Genomic DNA, 24,178 nt, shown 5'->3' on the forward strand with positions numbered 1-24,178 from the left:
AGCCTAATCTACTTTACACAATTGTTGTGGGAATTATATATGACAGCTTGAACTGCTTGGGGAAAAAGGTGAACTATAGATATAATAAATAAACAAACACAGCAGGATTTACTGAGTAGACTATACCATCAGAAATTATGCTGGATAAATACAGCAGGAAGTGTGAGCGCTGTCTTATGATTCCCAGCTGAATGCTTCAGTGCAACTTCAGAAATAAAAACTAGTGAATTATGTTTGAGAGACCATGCTGCATAAATTGCTCTACAGTGTTTTACATCCCCATCACCCACAACTTGCGCAGTGTTTGAACTTCATATTGAGAATTGTAAATGCATCCCAGTCTTTTGAGCCATAGCATTCTATAACAATGCAAACTGCATCTTTCTTCCCCACCTCCTTGAAAATGATTGGTGATGGTATGAGTTCTTCTGGTGTTTAAACCTGAAACACAGAAGTATCTCTTGAATATATTTACCTAATTCCACTCACATACAATTGACAGATGCCACTCAAGGAATGCCACACAAGGAAACTTACACCAAAAGCTTTGATGTGGAAATAACATACTCCTGCACATGGATATATGTGTGTGCATGAGTATTCCTGGGAAAGCTGGATGAGGTAGGTGATAGGAAGCACACAGGGGCAAAAAGAGACATCTCTTCTAAGCATTTTGGTGACCGCCCATGCAAGATCATTGGTCCATTTAGTCCAGTGCCAGTTACTTTTGACTGCAGCATCTCAGGGGTGCATGTGGAAATATTTTCCAAGCTAGCTCTGAAAGAACATGCAACTACAGACTGAACTTAGGGCAGGCCTTATGCAGAAGCTGTACTCTTTCCCATAAGTGTAGCACTACTGACTGCTGAGTTCCTCTGATCCAACTGTGATTCACAAGGCATGCTCTTAGAAATTACAAAGGTATAACTAAAGGGAGATGGGAAAGGTTTCTCTCAATATTTTATTCTGTTGCTCTCAAATACTATCTACACATAGTATATTCCTGCACTCTGCTAGGATGGTTAAACAGCCCAAAATTGCAGTGGCTTGCAAAAGTCTAAAACAGACAGGTCAGGAGGTCGTTTTCTGCCTAACCAGCTACTTGAAACTGCTGATGCTAGCTACAGGTCAGAAGGTCGCTTCCTGCCTAGCCAGAAACTGCTGTTAACCGAAAAACCACTAGCAAGATGTTTCCTGCTTTACTTCTGCTTAGTAATGCAAGAATAAGAAGAGATACGAAGGGAATGCTTAGTTAGCAAAAGAAGACACGTGTACAAGGAGGTGGGAGGGAGTGCTTGGCTTAGCAGAAAGACAGGAATGTTTAGCAAGCAATAAAATGTGTTTAGCAAGCAATATTTGCTAGCCGATTGGGGAAGTCTGGGGGTATAAGAAAGTCTGCTGAAGTGTCTTGCTTTACAGCCAGTGTATTTTTAGGAACTATCCAGCAGGCTGTCTCTGAGTACAGACCTCGTCTCTGTGCACAGATCTCAATAAACTCTTTTTCTCCAAAGAAGATTTTGCTTTCCTGGTACTTTTGTTCCCTCCGAGGTCCAGGGGATGGCGTGGCTAATGGATCCCTAGGTAAATAAGGCTTCATCTCTCTGGGGGCTCGTCCGGGATTTGCCCCCTCCCCAAATACGGACCGGAGGGCCAGGCTCAACCAAGGTGAACAGCTCCGATCGGCGTTCGCATTTCCGGTGCACACCCTGCCAGTTTGTAGGGGGAAATTGCCACACCGTCCTGGAGTGGAGACATCTGGTTGAGGGAGAACAAGAGGACAGGACGGCGCCGAGGGGACAGGTCCGCAGCGGAAAAAGGTAAGCCCGAAGGAAAGGGCTAGGGGCCCGAGGGAAAGGGCTAGGGGCCCGAGGGAAAGGGCCAGAGGCCTGATCAGCCTCACCTGGTAGTTGGCAGTAGAGTGCCCGTGCAGTAAGAATGCCACCAGGAAAGGAATTGGTAAGGTTTGGGAAAGGGAATGGGGAAGAGGGAATTGAGTGTTTTGTTGGCATGTTGTGTGTCAGATACTCCAGTGGATGAATTGTTGAATGAGGGCCAAGGCTTAGTGTCCCCTTGGCCGAGCGATTGTAGGGTTGTGCATTTTCTGACAAACTGTAGCATGTGGAGTGTGAGAGAATTTTGAAAACCCAGTTAGGAGCGGTAGTATCTGAAAAATAGGGTCTGGAGCAAGCCAATGTATTCCTCTGGAATGCTTTTTAAATAACTGGAAAACAGCCACGAAGAGTGATGATTCAAATTGAAAAACAGAGACTCAAAACTTTATGTGAGGTGGACTTGCCGACCCAGGGAACTGCGTGGCTTTGATTTGCAATTAATCAACCCCCTGTGGCAAATCAACCCCCTGTGGCAAAATATATTAAATGTCCACCCAGACCAGATCCCCTATATCTCTACATGGAAGACCAATGTAAAAAAAAGAATCTACCATGGCTAAAGTCTTGCTGTGACAGCAACACACAGAACAGGATTTGTACAGTGAAGCCTCTGGTGTTAGAAGACCCAGAAGATGAGGAGGGGGAGTGATTAAGCCACCACCTTACACTCCACCAACAGCCCCTCCAACCCCCCCCCCAGGCCAAGATCAAGAAGCACAGGGAGGTGCTGGTGTAGGGGGAGGAGGACCTGCGAAGGAGGATAGTGAGACGGAAGAAGAGGAAGATAACGAGGAGTTTAGGAAGACACTAGATGATATGAATCAAGGAAAGAAAATGTGGACAGAAAAACAGAAAGAGAGACTAAAAGGAGTTTGCAAAGCCATTTGAGGGAGAAGTTGGATGTGAGCCCCTTGTTAGTTGAGACAGCAGAATGCTGCACCCCTGAAAAGAGGAAGAGATGGCAACGTAAGTGGGGACAGGCGGCGAAGAGAGTTATGTCTCACAGACAGTATGAGAAAACCAGGAAGGATCAGGCAGCCGGAGAAATGCCCCTTCGGAGGGTTTATGATCCACCAGCCCCTGTCCCAGCTGGACAAACGAAGGCACCACAGACAGCATATACCCTTTTCAAGTGCAGATGTTTGTAATTGGAGAAATCAGAACCCCTCTTTTGAGGAGAACCCAGCGAAGATCATAAAATTGTTTGAAGGGATTTTTTTTTTAAACCTATAATCCCACTTATGATGATGAACAATATCCCCTGGACTCACTACTAACTACAGAAGCATTGTTTGGCCACTGCATGAGTCAGCTAGGGGAATAGAGAAGGATCCTTTTATATGGGGCAGGGAACAGCAGCAGGCTTTTCAGGATCTCAAAGTGACATTACAACAAGCCCCAGTGCTTGGCATCCAAACCCCAAGAAGCCTTTTACCCTGTTCACAGATGAAGACCAGGGGGGTAGCCAAGGGAGTCTCATGCCAGAAACTGGAAAATTGGCAGCAACCCGTCGCATACTTGTCAGAGAAGCTAACCCCAACAGAACAGAGATTGCCCCCCCCCTGTATGAGAGTGATTGTGGCAGTGGCCACCCTACTCACAAAGGCAGATAAATTCACGTTTGGACAGGACACCAGCTGTGTGACTCCAAGAGGAAGTGCCAGATGCTGTTATTACATTCACGCCTGAAGTTTCAGGTTGCCACAGCCCTTAACCTAGCTACCTTATTACAGGTAGGAGAAGGTGAACAAGGGAGCTGCCCACTCAGTCTTACCTGTGCCTGTAACAAAACCCACAAACCAAGTGGTTAATATAATTGGAGCCACAGGTAAATCACAAAAGGCCCCGTTTTTGCAGTCTGTTACCTGCTGCCTAGGTGGCCAAGTAGTCCAGCACAAATTTTTGTATATACCAGAGTGTCCCATTCCCTTATTGGGCCGAGACTTGTTAACAAAATTACAAGCCCAGATTTCCTTCCAACCAATGGGGAAAGTAATGATGACAACTGGACCAGCAGGAGAGTTTTCTTTAGAAATGCCCCTGAGAGACCATTGGTGCTTGATGATGGTAAAAGAAGAGGAGGGAATCCTCCCTGTTAGCCTGCTTCATGATGTTGACCCTGGACTATGGGCGGAAGATAAAAAACCAATACCCCATCCCACGACAGGCAGCTGAAGGAGTGTGGGTGCATTTGAAGCGATTGCTTCAACATGGAATTTTGAAACAATGCCAATCACAGTGAAACACCCCACTGTTGCCAGTGAAGAAGGAGGATGGTGGGTACTGCATATAGGCCCCAAAGTTCTGGAAAAGAGGAAAGGAAGAACAGGACTTTGAAAAACCATTGACCCAAGAAACAGGGTCTAATTGGGTGTTCATGTTGCCCTTGGCTTTGCTTAGAGTCTGTAGCCTCCCATTGAAACGTATTCACTTGTCACCCTTTTGAAGTGATGTTTGGGAGACCGGTTCCTTATGTATGCATGCTTTCACCTATCCCTGCTCAAGATGTGGAATTGAACAATTATGTACAGTGTCTCTCTCGAGATTTTCTCTCTCAACCCAGGCCCGAACTCCTTGCGTGACCAGTTTGAGCCAGGTGACGAGGTGTGGATAAGACTGGTCCCAGGCACCACTGCAACCGTGCTGGAAGGGCCCATCTGCTCTCCACACCCACAGCTGTGAAGATCGCTGGCACCACCCCTTGGGTCCACCACATTCAAGTGGGAAAAGCTGCTTCAGATTGGACTGTGTCTCAGCATCCTGAAGATCCCCTCCAGTGACGACCGCCTTGCTGATATCTCTACGCACGGCTGAATAATTGGATGGGAGGGGCGCCCGCAGGCAGCGCCCCCAACGTAGACATTTGTTCTCCAGCCAATTTAGAGGCACCACCAGGACTTTTGATATTGGTACCAGAACTCACTCCAGACGATGTGGAACCACGTTACACCCTTGATGAACAGCAGTGGACCAGCCAAGAAGGAGCAACGCTCCAGGAAGGACCAGACAGCCGTGTTTTTGTGCCCCAACATCTGGCCAGCACAATTGTAAAGAATTACCACGAGTCCACCCATTTGGGAGGCCCAGCTGCTAAAGCACGCCTTGGGAGAATATTCTACCTCAACTAACTGCTGCTATAACTAACTGCTGCTATATCCCAAAATGTGCCCTGTGCGCCAACCAAGAGACTGAGAACTATCACCCTTTGAACTTCTATATGGCAGGCCAACCCCTTTCGTCCGAGACATCCCCGCCAGTTTGGGGCAGATGGGAGATCACATCACCCAAGAACAAGTGCAATTCCTGTGTTTGTTGTGTGTATTTGCTTCCTTTCCAGGTATTCCCTCGAGCGTACACCTGCAGTCCCGTGGCAGTCCCGCTGAGCCGGTTCACCAGTTCCTCTGAGTGACAGCGTCTGGCGACCCCCTCATCCCCAACTGCAGTGAAAGTAGTCGAGGTGATCCCCTGGGTACATCACACGCATCTGAAGAAGGGTGTCTGGACTTGCAAGAGAAATCCTGCTGACCCTCAGAAGTTGATCATCACCTTGTGTCTGACGCTACCAGGGAAAAAGCGTTAGGCCACGGGCAACGAGATCCTGCGACTAATCATCACAAGGACAGTTACAAAGACTTTCTCTTTTCTCTCTTATTTTCTTTATTGACTTGCTCTATGTCTTATTGCCCTGACCCTACCGAACCATACCAACCCTATTGGCCTGCTGGCCTCTGCTACGACTGGTTCGTCTTGCCGGTGGTAAGAGATGGCGTGCTCTTTGGCTATTGGAAACTGGGGTTTGATGAGATTGCCGTATTGAGACACCCCACTGCCCCGTTGTGGCTCCTCTCCCACACCACTGACCAGCACGCGTGGACAGTGCTCTTACGGGAAGCTGCAGAGACGATCGAAATCTATCTAGTTCTGGACCGCTCTTGCTGTTGTGGGAGGGTAGTCAACTGTTATCTGGAAGGTAGAGCACTGTACCAACCTCATTTGATAGACCAGGTCCTACTCTTAACCCAGGTGATAGATGGGACGGAACCTATCTTAATGCAAGTATTGCAGGGGTGGGAGCCTTAGCCAGGTGTGCATTGAAATTACTAAACAAGTGCCAGTAAGAATTGCCACCCCAGGATTTCAGCTTCCATATGCTCTGGTCACTAGGGAGGCAGCACGAGAGTTCAATCCACCCAACAGGGCTAATAGAAAAATTGACCCACATAGTGGGAGCATCAGCTCACTGGTGGGCTCTCATCCTTGAGGCTCAACAGGTAGTCGGGCACAAATATCAGTGGGCTCTTCAACAATGAGCACACCCCCTGAATATTGGTGGGAGGAACCATGGAGATATTGGGTTTGGTGGGTAGGAGTGATATGTACCGCCCTTGTCATATGGATGCTCTCGTATTTCTGTTGGCATGAACGGTATCGTATTTGTGGGAAGAATAGGCCCAATAATGCTTCTATTGCTTCTTTGCTTCTGTATACCCTGCTTAATGCAATGCTTGCAACATATGATGGGAAGATGATGTCTCGCATGATGAGACCTCGCGTGATTGCTGTAATGAGAGAATATAGACCCCTACCCCAGAACGAATCTAAGTAATAGATTGTTCAAAAGAAGAGGACGGAGTAAAGGGAGATGGGAAAGGTTTCTCTCAATATTTTATTCTGTTGCTCTCAAATACTATCTACACATAGTATATTCCTGCACTCTGCTAGGATGGTTAAACAGCCCAAAATTGCAGTGGCTTGCAAAAGTCTAAAACAGACAGGTCAGGAGGTCGTTTTCTGCCTAACCAGCTACTTGAAACTGCTGATGCTAGCTACAGGTCAGAAGGTCGCTTCCTGCCTAGCCAGAAACTGCTGTTAACCGAAAAACCACTAGCAAGATGTTTCCTGCTTTACTTCTGCTTAGTAATGCAAGAATAAGAAGAGATACGAAGGGAATGCTTAGTTAGCAAAAGAAGACACGTGTACAAGGAGGTGGGAGGGAGTGCTTGGCTTAGCAGAAAGACAGGAATGTTTAGCAAGCAATAAAATGTGTTTAGCAAGCAATATTTGCTAGCCGATTGGGGAAGTCTGGGGGTATAAGAAAGTCTGCTGAAGTGTCTTGCTTTACAGCCAGTGTATTTTTAGGAACTATCCAGCAGGCTGTCTCTGAGTACAGACCTCGTCTCTGTGCACAGATCTCAATAAACTCTTTTTCTCCAAAGAAGATTTTGCTTTCCTGGTACTTTTGTTCCCTCCGAGGTCCAGGGGATGGCGTGGCTAATGGATCCCTAGGTAAATAAGGCTTCATAACTACAACACTTTTTCTGCCAGTAGACAGATGGTCAGAGTTTTTCCTTTAAACTGGCTTCTGGTCCCTCTAGCTTGACCAGTTTTTCCTGCTGTGCTTTGTGCTCTTTCCAAATGTGGCTGAGACAGAGCAGGAGGAAAATATCAGTGTTTCCTAAGAGCAAGGCTTCAGACTGACTCCTCATACTTCCTGTGGCAACTCTTTACTGCTCCTATGGCAATGGTTGCAGTGACCATGCTTTCTTGTCTGTGCCTGCAGACTTTTCCATAATGCACATGTCAGAAATCAAATCTCTGGGATATACAGTACTTGCATGCCAAGGCTGATCAACATAAGGTTGATCAAAGGTGAAATTATACAATGAAAGCACAGTAACGTAAATACAAATTTAAATCCAAAGTGTCTAGTTTTATTTCAGGAGTTGATCCTCTGTATTTAATTAGTGAAGGGATTGGTCACGATTTCCATCATGGCTGGATGACTTTCTCGTACTTTGGATACCACCGGTTCACACAAGAAGAATGTATGACTAATTAGTTTGTTGGTCGTGATCCTTTTATGGGCTTATTTGCGAGGCTGGCTGAAAGGAACTTCTTATACTTGGAATTATGTATTTACCCATTAGGCAAATTAAGTGGTTTATTTACACAGCTGGCAACAGAGAAAACTATTTTGTATCTAAGCCACCAGTAGTTACATAGATCGTTGAGAGAAAATATGTTGTTGTAAACAGTGTTTTTTCCATGCACTTTTAAAGATTCAGAAATATATTGATCTTTATAACATTTTTTTCCATTGCTACAGGAATATCAAAAGTGATGGCGCAACTGTATTCCGTTTACTTCCTATACATTTATTACATGAGCAAAGGAATGCAATAGAAGAGTACATGGCACTGATGCAAAGCCCATATATGCTATGATTTGCACAGGGCTTACCTGTGTGTATAAGCCTTCCCACACATGCATGGAGCTTCCCCACCATTTCAGTCTATGGAGAGGCCCTGGTGGGAAGGAAAACTCAATGTTTGCAGCAAAGTCGCACAAGAGATGACAGAACACGGCAACACTCTTCAACAGGCCGTTTCCCAGAAATAAGGCCAAGTGAATCAAATCTGGGATTCATCAGGCATACAGTACAGTCCATTGTTTTATTTTAACCTCTTTTCAAAATGTGATGTCTTAAAAGCTTGTACATAATAAAAACAGTAATAAGAGCATTGTAGAAAACACCTTGCTGCTAAGCATTTTTTTCTGTGATAAATATCTATATATATTGTTCCCTCGGGTCATAATGAAAGCAGTGGTTTTCAAGTGAAAGAGGAGGCCACTCAAAAATAAGCAAATGGCTTCTGTGAAGTCAGGGGATTCCCTAGGTATGCAGAAATACACAGGTTAAAAAAAATGACATAAAAAAACCTAATCCTGCCATCCTGGCAGGTATCCATGACATTACAAGATGTTGACATCAGCTGGCAGTGGGGAAGAGTGTAAAGAAACCAGTTGATCAGACTGTCTTCCAGTCAAATCTATGGCTGAGAGCAGTTTGAGACAGTCACGGGTCGGCTGAAAAAAAAAAATAAAAGGGTGGAAAGAGGGCAAAGGAAGATCGGGAATAGACTTGTTTAAGCCTATGCACACATTAGTGGCTGAAAACACAAGAGAGCTTGTTTTCCCCACTGAATTTTATTTACATTTGCAGCCATCATGCACATCAGAAAGGAGGCATGTCTTTATCTGATGCACGATAAATGTTTGGCTTCCCCACCAATTCCAAACTCCTATATCATCCGTCATCCGTGCGTGTGCAATGGCAGACTCAAATGTACACACGTTAGCTTAACAGCAAAGTGAATGTGGTTTCAGTTTTCCATTTGGATCAAATCCAGTTTGAGGGAAAACACACCAAACAGCAGTATTGCTCAAGAAATGGCAGGGTAGATATGCATTGTGGCTGAGGTTTCAAAAGCCAGCGGTGGGAGCACACTGGATGCAGAATAAATGTGTCCCTGGCAACTTAAAGTGAGAAAAGTGCCAAATAAATATAATATATAAATGTCTCTTGGAGGAAGGAAATTAGGAGGGATGTCTCTCCCACCTCCTGGAGTCTCGCTGCCTCTGCTTTATAGTTATGAAATACTCGGCTTTGTTGCTGGCAGAATTGTTGCATATATTACAGCAGGGGAAGAATCTAGAGGATATGTATGGGGGTTGCCCAGTATCCCTTCCCCAGTTTTGCAATTACCCGCCCCCCTCCTTGAGGGTTGGACAGCAGTACAAAGCTCTTGGGGGTTGAGAATACACTGCACCATTTTTTTGGAAATCGTATCACGTCCAGGCCAGGCAAATTGATTCACTGTGAAATATAAAGCTCCCTATTATATGACGGTACAAATAAGCAAAACATTTACCGGTAACTTCCGTTCTGTGATTTGGATAGGCCACTACGATCTCAAACAGAGTTGATGATCCCATGTAGGCTTATACAACGTGATCAAAGCATCCTCGAAAAAATACACGAGGAACCAGAGGATTGTTGCAGAACTGCACAACTTTTGCTGCAGATAGTTCATGTAATTTGCGTATCATTTTCATGCACAGAGTGGTCGCCAAACTACAGGGTGGCGGATATGCCACACTTCTCGTGACAAAAACCCATTGTTTCAACATTCTGAAAAACAACTAGCAACAAAGGCTGAAGAAACCTGAGACTGCTTTTTTTTAAAAAAGAAATCTTTGAGATATACTTCGAAAAATCACAAGTGGAAAACAAATCATCCAGACTTTTTTTCCCAACCTGCCTCTTTGTTTTCATTGTCTTTGCCACCCCATATTTAATTACCAGAAATGTACTTTGCTTTTTAATCAAAAGCTGTGAGTCTCAGGATCTTTATAGGAGAGTGCAGGCCACACATAAGTATTGTAGGGGCTGTAAGCAACTCAGTGGATATTGCTTACCCCTGATCTAATGCAACTTCATATATAATATTTTGTATAACCGGGCCTTGTTCTCCAGACACGTGATATACTACGCTTCTTTGGCATGCAAGCGATTTAGCAAGGGCACTGGTCTCCGAGTGAGGTAGCCTCCTCTGAGGAATGTACAACATTTGGAACAAAGCCACTTTTTACCCCTTCCCAACCCTCTTGCATCGAAATGTCTCCTTTTTTCACAAGTTCGTATATGTCTTTAGTGAGAACGGTGAAGGATTCTTCAACATTTGTGGCGTCTTTGGCTGATGTTTCTATGTACTTCATGCCACAGGCGGATGCCAGTTCCTCAGCTTCTTCTCTCGTGACCTGGCGCTGCGTCTCCAAGTCGCATTTGTGTCCCACCAGGATAAACACAATCTGGAAAGGGTGCACATGCATCTTAGCTTCCTGAAGCCAATCGTACACATGCTCAAAAGAAGACCGATTAGTGATGTCAAACACCAGCAAGCCTCCTACCGAATTTCGGTAATAAGAACGCGTGATTGACCTGCAAAATAAAAGGGGAGAAACATGCTCAACAAGAAAGAACATTCCAGCTTGTCTGCGTTTACTTCTTTAAAGACAGGAGTATCCTTGTGAGCTGGAGAAGATCTTAGAACAAAATGAAATCCTGGCATTTTAAAAAAGACAAATTAGAAGAATTGCTCTACAGTGGTGCCCCGCAAGACGAATGCCTCGCAAGACGGAAAACTCGCTAGACGAAAGAGTTTTCCGTTTTGGAGGTGCTTCGCAAAACGAATTTCCTATGGGCTTGCTTCGCAACACGGCAATGTCTTGCGAGTTCCTCTGGTTTTTTTCCCTTCCCCCCCTTTTTCTAAGCCGCTAAGCCGCTTATCAGCTGATCCGATCAGCAGATAAGCCGCTAATAGCGCTAATCCACTAATCCTTCAATGGGCTTGCTTCGCAAGACGAAAAAACCGCTAGACGAAGAGAATCACAGAACGGATTCTTTTCGTCTTGCGAGGCACCACTGTAATTCGGTAGCGGTGGTCAGTCTTTTTTTGCAATTATTCTACAAATTATGTGAAGAGAAAATAGAGAGTCATCTGATGTGAGCTATGGTGCATATCTAACTTTCCCTTACCCTCCTCCCCAGCCATCACCAATAGTTTTTAAGCTAGAACACCCACACACTACAATTCCCAACAAATTATAGTTCCCAGGACTATTTGGGGGGGGGGGGATGTCATGTGCTTTAAATGTATGCTGTGAATGTGACCAAAGGATGCAACAGAAGCAGGATTGCAAGCCTAATTCTCAGCAATGGCCAAGCCAGCTCACGGGATGCGGATAGCGCTGTGGTCTAAACCACTGAGCCTCTTGGGCTTGCCAATCAGAAGGTCAGCAGCTTGAATCCCCACAACAGAGTGAGCTCCTGTTGCTCTGTCCCAGCTCCTGCCAACCTAACAGTTCAAAAGCACGCCAGTGCAAGTAGGTAAATAGGTACCACTGTGGCGGGAAGGTAAACGGCATTTCCGCACGCTCTGGTTTCCGTCACTGTGTTCCGCTGTGCCAGAAGCGGTTTAGTCATGCTGGCCACATGACCTGGAAAGCAGCCTGTGAACTAACGCCGGCTTCCTCAGCCTGAAAGCGAGATGAGCACAGCAACACCATAGTCGCTTTTGACTCGACTTAACCGTCCAGGGGTCCTTTACCTTTATGTATTTAGATAAGGTTTCTTTTCCACCTTTCAGACAGTGTCGTGGGACAACGTTGTGGAGCTGCCCCTCTTCCCACCAGCACTTGGTTGGGGCTGAGCAGGGCAGTGGTTTGACCGGGGCTGGGTAGGTGCACTGGTAGACCGAGCCACTCTGGGACTCCCACCATTGTATGACCTTGCAGTTGCCCTACCCCTGGTCCCATCAAAGTTGCCAACATAGGTTGGCTCCACAGGTCTGCCCACCACACTGGCTACTACTGCATCTGAACGGTCCTCAAGGTCGCTTGTTAAGAGGCTGTGATCACACACACATCCACACACAAACCCCAAACCCATCTAACCCACCAGTCTTAGTCACCTGGGTGACAGAAGGGATCAAAGTAAGTTCATTCCCCTGAACTTCTGAAGTCCCAAAACAAACTGCAGGTGAAACCAAGTGTTTCTGGCAGGGAGGTAGGGAGCAAGCCCCCCTGCATCTGCTGCTCCTCTGGCCAATGGATGGGGCCAAGCTGGTCTCTCTTTTAACACGATGCTCTTCCTGGAAGGCAGAAAGCGCAACCTCCCAGTGAAGCTTGGTCCATTGCTTGGGAGCTCTTTGCTGAAACAAATGAGCCTGTCCAGTATTTTCTTGCTTAATATGAACTTTGATTATAAATTGCTATGTCCTGTTTATACTGCACACTGCTGAGAAAGTGGAAAGAATATAATTAGCTGTCTATTTTTTTAAAACAACTTTATTACAGTGATAGCTTGGTTCTTGAACTGAATACGTTCCGGGAGTCCGTTCGACTTCCAAAACTGTTCAAAAACCAAGGTGCAGCTTAGATTGGGAGCTTCCTGCACTCGAGCGGAAGCTGCGGTGGACGTTGGGCTTCCGAAAAACGTTCACAAACCAGAACACTTACTTCCGGGTTTGCGGCGTTCGGGAGCTGATTTGTTCGGCAACTAAGCCGTTCAAGAACCAAGTTATGACTGTATTCATATCAGAATTTGCAGGTGTCCAGTAAAATGTACCCTCATACATGATCATGCAGAAGAATTGAGCTGTATGATCAGATCCTAAGAGTGCATCTATATCAGATGGTTTTCTTGAGTATATTCTAAGTAGCGCACCCTGCCAGAGAGAATCATTGATTAGAATTGCAATCCCATGTACTCTTAGAAGTCCTATCTAACCCCGCAATAGGATGTGTTTCTGAGCAGTTGTGTGTAGGACTACACTACCTTTAAGGTGCCACAAGACTCTGCTGATGTTCCCTGCAATGTTTCTTTAGGATGTGTGAGATATGGCTAAGAATATGCTTGAAATATAAGCTGTGCCTCATTTGCCCTAATCGACTAACCTCTGCTGTGCTGAGGATTCCTCAGGTACTGACATAGATTTTCAAGCTTTTGGATGAAATCCAGAAGGCCACTTTAGGCAGCCAGCAGCATTTTTATCTCTCCCCCACAACCCCAGAGCAGAAGATTTCCTGTGCTGTATCACATACCATTTCTGAATTTCCTCCAAGGTTCCAAAGCGTTTCCCGTGTAGGACTGAGGTGCTGATGTTTGAGAAAAGCAAGTATCCAAAATCATTCTGGGGGTGCCAAGAGCATTCTTTGGCATAGTTCGCTTGACCATGGCCTACTTGCAGAACTGGAAGAACTAGGAATTATCTTCTTGTTTTTTAAAGGGATTGTGAGGGATCGTAGGATGCTGAAATGAACTTCTGTGTTTGCATGTTCAAGCAGGCAGATGTTAGAGTTCCCAAGACCTATGGTATAAAAAGGCAAAGGGACCCCTGACCATTAGGTCCAGTCGTTTCCAACTCTGGGGTTGCGGCGCTCATCTCGCTTTATTGGCTGAGGGAGCCGGCATATGGCTTCCGGGTCATGTGGCCAGCATGACTAAGCTGCTTCTGGCGAACCAGAGCAGTGCATGAAAACGCTGTTTACCTTCCTGCCGGAGTGGTACCTATTTATCTACTTGCACTTTGACATGCTATCAAACCTATGGTATAGTGCAGAGCAAATGCAGCAGACTGCAGCTCAGAGCAGGAGGGATGGTGTTACCTGGAGGAGCATCGTGGTAACTAACAAATCGCCTTGTTGTGGCAAGTGAATGAGGTGATAATGAGGCTTTCAAGTTTCTTTGCAACAGATTAGCACAGAAGTCAGAGGATGATGATAATAATAATAATCAAACAGAGGGTGGGGGCCTCTTTGATGGGATTCCCATGTCAAGCTAGCAATTTAAATGGCAAACTCTTCATTGCAAAACTGCTTGCTTTTGTAATTAAAAGGCAAAGGTTGCAGTTCAGCCAACTGAAGGTATTTCGTTAATGTTCAGTGAGTTTTACATATTGAACCTATGCAGTCAGAAGTTAAGCATCACTGATTTCAATAGACTTTACACCCTAGAAACTATGTATAGCATTGCTGCAGTTATGAAGATTCTAATAAAGTGGGTATTATGCTATGTCCTGCTGCTCTTCAGTGTGTGCATATAAAATGATGTCTCAAAATGGGTGCCTGAATATTTTTTTTACTTTCCTTTAAAATGTGGCTGTGATGAGGAGCTCCTGAACTTCTAAATTTACCACCAAACCACTGCCTGGGACTGTACCATTTTATAGTTCAGATGGGGAACAGAATGTCTGAATGTAATGTCCTTGCCACAGAAAACTAACATTGGGTAGAAGGTTCTAGTCTAATGTTCTGCCTGAGCTGCTGGCTTTCTGCATGAGAGGAGTCAAGTCTCACTGTTTAACCTAAAGTTCATTGCAGCACAAGCTATCAAATGGGTAAACAAGCAGACAAGAGTGAATAATGATTTCTGGAGGAAACACTGAAAAACAACCCGCTATCTGCAGTCTCAATTGGTATAATCCTAGGAATTGTCCTGTTTGATTTATTTTCACATGTAGATCAGCTGCAAGAAGCTGAGAGTATTTGAATGTGCAAACTTCCAATGTACTGTTTGACTGATCAAGTATGCATATAATTTTCCTTAGCAGATGTTGAAAGCTATACACAATAATTATAATACTGGTCTACGTGATAATTTCAATAAGACTAAATTTGTCATAAACCAACTGCCAAATGCTAGTTAATGAAGCAAAAACAGTTTGGAGCCACATTTCTTCCAACATGTCTCTCTGACTGGTAAGTTAGAAAGCAAACAACACATCTATATGGCTCATTTCAATATAGATCGACCTTGAGCATTGTTATGTTAAATTACTAGCTTACAATTATGTATGAAGTCTATACTGGCCTCTCATTTTATTTACTTTGACTTGGATACAGACGTAGGCTGCAGTCCTAACCACACTTACCAATAGGCTGGCGGGGGCTTGTAGGCCAACAGATTTATTGTGACATGAGCCTTCACGGTCTAGAATCCACTTCATCAGATGCATGAAGTGTTGTTGGCAATTGGCAGAGGAGAAATGAAGCCAAATGGCAATGAAGTACAAAAAGTACTGTCTGTGCCCATTGAATGTAAAGATTAAGATAAGCAAAGTGGGTGTTCATAACATCAATGGTTGTTGATAACACAACCATCCCAACTTTGCTATGTTAACTAACACACCTGGTGGAACAGAAAACCAAGGTTTGCCTTGGCAAACAGAATCAAACTTCCCGATTGTTCACACAGAAGATGGGGAAAAGTGGAGTCAAACTGGCCCCGCAGAAGCAATTCTGCAAAGGAAATTTAGGAGCTGGAATCAGCAGTTCATTTTAACAAGAGTTTGGGAAGCAAAGCAAAGGCACATCCTCCAACTGGGATTTCTTACCCATCCACCTGTCTGGGGGATGGTTGCCCTTGAGTGGTGAATAAAATATCTTCTACTCCTATTCTTATTGCTTCACATGTCCAAAAGCTGGGACTCATTTATAGGCATGAGTCTCATGAGGCCTTTAAAAAACAACAACAACAAAACCTAGGCCTTTTCAAACTTAGCTTCAGTCTGAATATTATTCTGCTGCTGCGTTTTTATGCTTGCATTATTGTCCTGCTGCTCTGTTGCTGTTATTTTCTTGGTTGATTTTAGTAGTTTCACATCACTTTTATTCTTTGTTAGCTGTCCTAGGAGCAGCAACACTTGAAGTTCAGGCCCGGGGAACCAGTGCAAAATACAGTGGTCCCTTGGGTTACATACGCTTCAGGTTACATACGCTTCAGGTTACATACGCTTCAGGTTACAGATGCTTCAGGTTACAGACTCTGCTAACCCAGAAATATTACCTCGGGTTAAGAACTTTGCTTCAGGATGAGAACAGAAATTGTGCAGCAGAGGCGCAGCGGCAGCAGGAGGCCCCATTAGCTAAAGTGGTGCTTCAGGTTAAGAACAGTTTCAGGTTAAGAACAGACCTTCAGAACGAATTCTTCACCCGAGGTACCACTGTACTGTACAAGGATCAAACCAAATGTCTATCGAGTCCAGCTTCCTGTTTCCTAGAGGCGCCTACTTAGATGCCCAGGGAAGCCCACATGGAGGACCTGAGTTAATCTATGGAATTCCCTTCCGCAAGGGATAGTGATTGGCCACCAACTTAAATGGCTTTAAAAGAGGATTGGACAGATTCTTAGGTGATTCATGCAATGGCTGGGTTTTACCATCACTGTTGGGGGCAGCATGTCTCTGAATACACATTGCTGGGAATCACAAATAGGGAGAAAACTGTTGCATGCAGGTCCTGCTTGTTGGTTTAATAATAAAGTTGTTGTTGTTGTTGTTGTTGTTGTTGTTGTTACTGCCAGTAGGCTCTTCTTATGCTCTTAATGAGGACAATATTCCTTTCCTCCTGTTGTTGCCCAGAGAGGCTTTCTGACTCTGATCTTGGAGTTAGTAACAGCCATTATGATTAATAGCCCTTATCCACCATGAATTTGTCTGTTCTCCCTTTAAAGCTGTCCAGTGGCACTGAGTTCCCCAAGTTAACTATGCACTTTATTTGGTCCGCCCTGAAGCCAAATTTGATGGTTCTTATTGTGAGAAAGAGAATGAAACAAACAAACAAAGCCTCACTGAAAATAAGCCTTAGATAGAAAGAGGCCTTGGATGACGGAGGCGCTGGGTGGTTGTGGACACAAGAATGGTTGTCAGAATACAACAGTGACTAATTTCATAGGGGTCTGCCCCATTAGCCTGTTGGAACAAATATAGAAGACTTCCTTGGAGACAAGCAGATTTTGGAGGGTGGCAAAAGCTTTTGTGGTTTAGAACCTGCTTTATGGGATGTGGAAAAGAGATGAGGCCCAAATGCCCTGAAATGTGAGAGGCTCCATTGTTGACATTTCTTCTTCTCTAGTGTGTATGTCCACGTGTGTCTTATATATATCCCCACCAAGAACCACATTTCATGCACCCGATGATGAAGTCAACACTGGTCCACCAAAGCTGATGCCACACTCAACCTGTTTAGGTGCCACAAAGCACATGTATTTTGCTGCCTGAGTCAGAACATCAAGTGGTGTCCACTTCCCAGACAAACTGCATAGTGCCTGTAGATGACCAAGTTATTTAAGCACCTGAGGCAGAAAACCTCACAAGCCTCTTTCCCTAGGGGTAGAAACACAGCCATCCTAAGTTAATTACTGCCTTCAAATGATCCCCCAAATCTGCCGCCTGAGGTGACTGTCTCACTGTGCCTAACCTTAGGGCCAGCCTTGGGGACTCTGCTCTTCTGCAAACCTAATTACACCGGTGTTGCTAGAGATCTGAATCAGCACATTCAAAGCAGCCTTTGTCAACACGATGCCCTCCAGATTTTTTCCTGACTACAACTCCCAACATCCCTGACCAATGACCACACTGGTCGCGGCTGATGGAAGTTGTAGTCCGAAAACTGGGGAGACAGCAGGTTGGCAAAGGATGCCTGCAAAAAGTTAACTACCTTCAAGGGGTTAACACGCACGAACACGCCCTGAGCGGGAAAGGCGGGTGGGGTGGATCCACGGAGCTGCTGATCTGCGGCGAAGAGGAGGCACTCTGCATATACTCAGAAGCCTCTCGTCAGCGTGGGGGGGGGGGAGAGATTCCGGAGACACCCCTTGGTTAAACAGCATGCATATTACTCGGGAGGAGGGCGGGAAGGGGCGCCTGCTATACCTGAATCTCTCTTGGCCCGCCGTGTCCCAGAGCTGCAGCTTGATCCTCTTGCCCGGCTCGATCTCCACCAGGCGGGAGAAGAAATCCACCCCGACGGTGGGATCCGAGTGCATGGGCCCCGGGAAGCGGCCCTCGGTGAAGCGGTGCAAAAGGCACGACTTGCCCACCGTCGAGTCGCCCAGCACGATCAGGCGGAACTGGTAGATCCAGATGGCTGCGTCCATGGCGCTCTCCCCGGAGGAGGAGCAGGCGGCCGGGTGGGCTCCTCCGCCGCCGTCCTCGGCCTTGTTGGGTCGCCTCCTCGGGCGGTGCCTGCACCGAGCTCCCACGGCCCCTATCCCAGGCATTGGCGCAGCAGGAAGGGAGGGACGCGCGGAGGAAGGGAAGCACGGAGGGCGGGACGGAGGCGCCTCTGGTCCGAGCGCGGGGACTCGACGAGCAGCGCGGGAAGGAGAGGGGAGCCACGGGCCGGGGCTCTCCCCGTCTGCAAGGCGGATCTGGGTAGGGAAAGGGATGGCGGTCGGGTCTGGGGGGGAAATGGAGCTGCCTTTGCTTACCTCCTGCCCTGCTAACGGAGAGGGGAAAGCGGAGGAGACCAGACGGGGGGCGACGGAGCAGGGAGAGGATTCCAGGCGAGCGGATGGCGCGCCTTTGTTCCCTTTGATTGGGCGGTGGGTGGGCTTATTTTTTCCAGTTTTCCCCCAGTGGTGGCGGTGCTGGAGGAGGAGGAGGAGGAGGAGGGCGGGGACTGCCCACTGCTTTGCTGCCACTGGGATGGGAAAAGAAGGAGGCTTTTAAACCGTCGGGTGGGCGTGGATTGGCAGCTTGGCTCCGCTTCTGCGCGAGGGGCTGCCGGGGCTCGGCGTCGGTTTCCCCTTTTTGCTCTGAGGCTCCCTTTCTGAAATTGAGAGCCCAGCAAGCCCCTTTCGCCTCGTGCCCCGGTCCGTCGCTGCTCCCCCGGGAGAAAAGCACTCTGCACGTGCCCAGAGAGGCGCGTTGATGTTCCCAGGCTTGGCACTGAAAACGGGTTCTTGGGCTCTTTGGGGAGGGTTTAAGTCAGGACATTGTTTCTGGTTACGTCGGAGCAACCAGGCAGGGCTCCTACTTTTTAGAAGGAGGCACGAAACAGGCTTAGCAGCTCAGGGCGGTTTCACATCACCGCATGGTGGCAAAAAACCAAAGCGAATGTGAAGATACCACTGAGGGTATGTTTTAAAAGGGAGCTAGAATCAAATCCTGGCTCACTGACAGGTACACCTGCCCGGCGGGTTTGCAAAACGCTTGCTTGTTTCATTGGCATGTCCGATTTGTCGGCGTATATTTTAAAATACATTACCTGGAAGATATGTATGAAGAAGTAAACATTGGTGCATCAGACCCACGACTTTCTATCCTGACTGCCAGCACCTCCCACTCCAAGGAAGTATTTACCCATCACTTTATTAAACCGTGGAACTCTTTCCCACCAAATGTGATGAAGGGGACCACCTTAGATGGCTTTAAAAAAGGGATTAAAGAAAGTTTGGAAGAATAGCCTCTTGGTGGCTACAAGTTGTTATAGTGACTATATATTACCTCCAGGATCAGAGGTTGCCTAAGTGCATCGTGGGCAGATGCTAACAAAGCAAATAGCTCTGTGCGTCTTAAGCATGTGAACAAAACCACACACTGCCGGCTACAGAGAAGGCAAATTTCTCAAGCTAAAATGCACCTCCACCACACCAAGGGCAATCAAACAGGTGGTTGCCTGGTTCCTCTTGCTGTCTTAGAAGTTAGGCAGCATTTTGACACTACAAAAACATTGCTGTGGATATTTTTAAGATGGGTTGCTGCGCAATGAGATTTTTGAGCTCACTGGCAACCGTGCTGGTCGGTTGGCACGATTCAAAGGCTCAAGCATTCTTTCTCTTGGGCTTTGCTAAGTGGAATAATGTTTGGCTTGGCGCTGGCTGATGGGTGGCACTCTGTGGGTGGCCACCACCCACAGATGGTTGGAAATTGAAAAGATCTCTCAGTGGTGCAGTATAAGGCAGCAGGCTCTTGACATAATGATCATGTGGGTGGGTTGGTCTTTAGATGGAAAAATGCATTACTCCACTGTATGCAAAATGTGAAATGAACTGCTGCGTGTGGGAGACCCTTGCTGAGGAGCCCTGGGCCTCTGCGTCCAAGTCCCGACTCTGAAAGTGGCTCTTCTTCCTTGTTAAATAGACTGAGGATCTCCTGTGGCAAGCAGTTTAGAATAAGGGAGCTGTCCGTTCAGCACCTTTTCGAAACGGAGCACCGAGAGACCTGAGTGCTATATATCAGTGTTCCCCAACCTTGGGCCTCCAGCTGTTTTTGGACTACAACTCCCATCATCCCTCGCTAGCAAGACCAGTGGTCAAGGATGATGGGAATTGTAGTCCAAAAACAGCTGGAGGCCCAAGGTTGGGGAACACTGCTATATATTACCACCAGCAGCAACAAAACACATAGTTTAAAAACTGGAACCAGCTTGTCAAAACACCCCTCTTTAAATAAAACCCATGGAGAAGTGAAGTGAAAGCAAATGTTCAACCTGATGCCCTCCAGATGCTCTTGGAAAACAACTCCCGTTGGATCTCAGGGCACTGGAGAGCAAAGTTGGTTAGAGCACAGTGCCAAGGTTGCAGGTTTGATGCCTATATGGGACAGCTGCATAGGTTAGACTAGCTGATCCTGAAGGCCTTTCCAACTCCATGATTCTATTATTCACTATATTGTTTCCAATGCTATTTAACATCTACATGAACCCATTGGGAGTGAACCTTAATAGTTTGGGAGCAAGCTGTCATCCGTACTCCAATGATACCTAACTCGTATTTTTCTGTAGCATCTGAATCTGGAACGGCTGGTGCAGTTGTGGGCTGGATGCAGGCTAGAAAACCAAGGCTGAATCCTGGTAAGATGGAAGCTTGTGTGTGATAGTGGTTCCTGGATCTGGGATGTCAGTAAGTTACCTGCCCTGGATGGGGTCACACTTTCCCTGAAGGAGCATGGGCATAGTTTGGGGGTGATTCTGGATCCCACTCTGTCACTAGAGACACAGGTGTCTTTGATGAATGGGAGTGCCTTTTTCCGACTTGCTGGGTAAGGCAGCCACGGCAGTTCCTAGATCAGGATAGCTTGACCACAGTTGCCCATGCTTCTCGCTGCTGGATTCCTGCAAATGTGCTCTATGTGGAGCTACCCTTCGGGTTGGTCTGCAGGTGCAGAACACAGTGGCTTGGTTGCTTGTGGGAGCAAGCTACTGCCAGCATAAAACTCCCTGCTTGCTGTATTTCCACAGGCTGCCAATCTGCTACTGGGACAAGTTCAAAGTGTTGGTGCTAACATATAAGCCCCCTATGCAGCTCAGGATCAGGTTACTTGAGAACATAGCCTGTGGTGATCCCGGACACAGCTTAGGACCTGGATAGGGCACATAGCTTTTTGGCTTGTGCAGATGGAAAGGAAAGGCAGACGTCAGAGTGGAACTGCAGTGCAACGTGTGTGCCAAATTGAGAGTATGGGGGAAATCAATGCACTTGGGAGAAATCACTCGCAGGCAAAATGGGGCATAGGGGAAATCCAGTGCCAGCACCACACTTTGTGTGGCTCTGCCCAGAAGAGTTCTGCTGTTGTCTGCTCTGTAAGAAATGTGAGAGACCAGCACAAACCCAGCTGATGACACGTGTGACTGGTAGGGAACATTCAAGCTGAATGAATGAATGTATCTGGAGAAGACTGTGCATTTTTAGTTGATTGGTCATCATCTACCCCTCATCTGATTGATCAATTAGTCTCACATTTGCACGTGATTGTATCTCAGTGTAGGGGGATTTTCAAGACAGCAAAGAAAGTGTAAAATGATTTACAATTTCATTAACGAAATTACTGCTGTTTCTTAGATGGACGCACCGTTTTTCATATTTCATTTTTGCTCCCAATATTGTCTTCATTTCCTATTACAGGAATGAATCAGAATCAAAGTAGCTTTAGGAACAAGAGGTGTGCTGTCAAGGAGGGACATTGAACTTCAGCTTCAATAATAAAATGTGGATCTTGGAACCCCTTTCTTTGGCCTTCAGGACTCTCCTCAGACGAGCTTCCTCTCTCCAGGCCACACCCCTCAATGGCCCTGGGCTGCTGCCCTGACCTCCTTTGGAGGAGGAAAGGCAGGATGTGAAGTTAATTAATAAATAACTTAAAACAGAATGCCTTAGGCATTCAGTTCAGTGCTATACATCAGAGTGGGCAATGTTTTTGAAGGCTGCATCCTCTCCAGATAATCTGTCAAGAGTTGCATTCCAGCCGTGGACAAAGTCTGAGAGAAAAGGTGTTCTGTATTAATGAATCCAGAATAAAGACCAGTTTGCTTCAGTTTTCACCAGAGCTATCTCAGATGAGAATTCCCAACCTGAGAAGTCAGCCCCCTGTGTTTGCTGGGATCTTAACTGTACAGAGGATTTTTTAAACAACAACAAGTACAGCAGTTCAATACAGCTACTGTTCTGGAAAACAAAGTAATTTATGGCTTTAGTTTGCTACACACTCAGTAGAAGCCTACTAATTTGTTCTCCGACAGCTGGGAGGTGGGTGGAACTTCTTTTCTCTAAGCCATGCAACCTGGAAAAGATTTAAAACAACAACAACAACAACAACAACAATAATTATTTCCAACAAATAAAATGCTGCTCATTTCAGCTTGGAAGCTACAACGAAAGAGGAACAGGGTGCATTTAAAAGCCAGGGGAAATAAAGAAGAAATGAACATGAGTTCTGATAGAATGGAAGACGAGGGCAGCTTCAAGAGGTGTTGAAAGTTTCACAACATGAGGCATGAGGCTCCACTGAAGTCAGGGGAAAAAGGCACACAGCAGTGGCTCTCCAGGGTTTCAAACAGTGGACATTTCTAGCCCCACCTGGCAATGCCAGGAATAAAAAATTGGACTTTCTGCGTGCAAGGCTGATGCTTTGCTACTGAGCTTTGGTCCTTCCCAAATTATGAGATAACGTGACTTACTTCTGAGTACATAGAACTGCCTTATACCTATCAGTAGTGTCTACTCTCAGTGTCAGTGTGTTCCAGGGCTTCAGACAAGAGGAATCTTACCAGGAGATGCTGGTGCCTGAATCTGGAACCACCTTCCAGCAAAGCACATCCTGTATCACTGAGCTTTGGCCATACTAATTCTATTGGTATGTCTTTGAGTAGGCATTCATAAGTTCATGCTACAAATCTCTGCACAGACACCCTTGGGAATGGGGTTGGTGGGGAGCATGTGCCTTTGCTGGCATCTGTTTGTGCCTCCCTAGGAATGCCCTCCACCCATCCTCTGAGAACCACAGTGCTCCAAATCTTGCACAGATGCTGGTGAACTCCAGAAATTCGAGTAAGCTAAATGAACAGACTCTACAGCATGTTGGGCTGTTAGAATCCCTTGGCTTCCCTACAATATTTATTCTTCAGCGTGGTAGATTTCTCTCTCTTTTCCTTAAATACAGAGCTGTATTTTCAAAGCCGAATTCCCTTCCTTCATATCTGCTTTCAAAATATTCCCCACAGGCGTATTCCGCAACACATCATTGATGCAGTTATAACGCCTTAGTCGCGGGTTGATACTGGGCCATCGCCACATCCTTCTGCTTTTATTAGTTGTTTCTGTGATGCTTCCCCAGTGTTAGTGAGTTGTTGTCATCTGGAGGGACACTTTTGTCTACGGTGTAGCAAACATGGCGGGGGCGGGGGGACGGACAAAAAAACCAAACCCTCATGGAACATTTGCTGTATGAGAAGTTACAGGATTTCAGCAGGAAGCTACAAGACATGTATCAACTGAAAATGAAGCAGCATGTTCAGCCCAAAACATTTGCAGGCACAAAAAGTATTGAAAGTGGGATTGTGTATAATTGTGCTGATATCACAATGAGCACAAATGATCATTAATGGAGGGGCCCTAAGTTCAGGTTGAAACTTTTGCAGGCTCAAGTAGTATTGATAGCAGGAGCTCATAGAACCACCTGGTACCATGAGCACATTTCTAAGTTTCACAGCTGTGCAAAAATCCAATCTCACCCGCTGAATTGACGCTCGGTTAAGGAAAACCTCTATTTAGATTTCCCATGCATTCAATAAGCTCTGATTCGGCGGGTTGAGATCAGACCTTTGCAAGGCACATCCACGTAACAATGAGAAAAGCTCTTGTACCCCGGGGAAATTAATCTGCA

General features: G+C 46.1%; 1 protein-coding gene and 2 long non-coding RNA genes across 3 annotated transcripts; 2 read left to right on the forward strand and 1 right to left on the reverse strand.

The window, feature by feature from the left end:
- The first annotated feature begins 1,030 nt into the window (after positions 1 to 1,030).
- Positions 1,031 to 7,110, forward strand: LOC308589001. The gene is made up of 2 exons (XR_014009012.1): positions 1,031 to 1,817; positions 5,230 to 7,110. It is a non-coding gene; the product is annotated as an uncharacterized lncRNA (long non-coding RNA).
- A 690-nt stretch (positions 7,111 to 7,800) lies between these two features.
- Positions 7,801 to 18,418, reverse strand: RAB39A (RAB39A, member RAS oncogene family). Its single transcript, XM_081197719.1, has 2 exons — positions 17,948 to 18,418; positions 7,801 to 10,674 (listed from the first exon to the last, which is right to left on the reverse strand). Exons 1-2 carry the CDS (start codon positions 18,292 to 18,294, stop codon positions 10,248 to 10,250), a joined length of 774 nt encoding a protein of 257 aa, XP_081053845.1. The 5' UTR covers positions 18,295 to 18,418; the 3' UTR covers positions 7,801 to 10,247.
- On the forward strand, positions 18,357 to 22,099 carry LOC308588994. Its single transcript, XR_014009006.1, has 3 exons — positions 18,357 to 18,448; positions 20,802 to 20,919; positions 21,922 to 22,099. It is a non-coding gene; the product is annotated as an uncharacterized lncRNA (long non-coding RNA).
- Positions 22,100 to 24,178: the final 2,079 nt, after the last annotated feature.

Source organism: Podarcis bocagei (assembly GCF_964188305.1).
Source record: "Podarcis bocagei genome assembly, chromosome: 6".
NCBI classification, from domain to species: domain Eukaryota; kingdom Metazoa; phylum Chordata; class Lepidosauria; order Squamata; family Lacertidae; genus Podarcis; species Podarcis bocagei.

Coding starts and splice junctions, on each gene's coding strand:
- RAB39A (XM_081197719.1), bottom strand. CDS start 18,294: ATGCCTGGGATAGGGGCCGTGGGAGCTCGGTGCAGGCACCGCCCGAGG. Junction 10,675..17,947: donor GCGGGCCAAGAGAGATTCAG/GTATAGCAGGCG, acceptor TTTATTTTGCAG/GTCAATCACGCGTTCTTATT.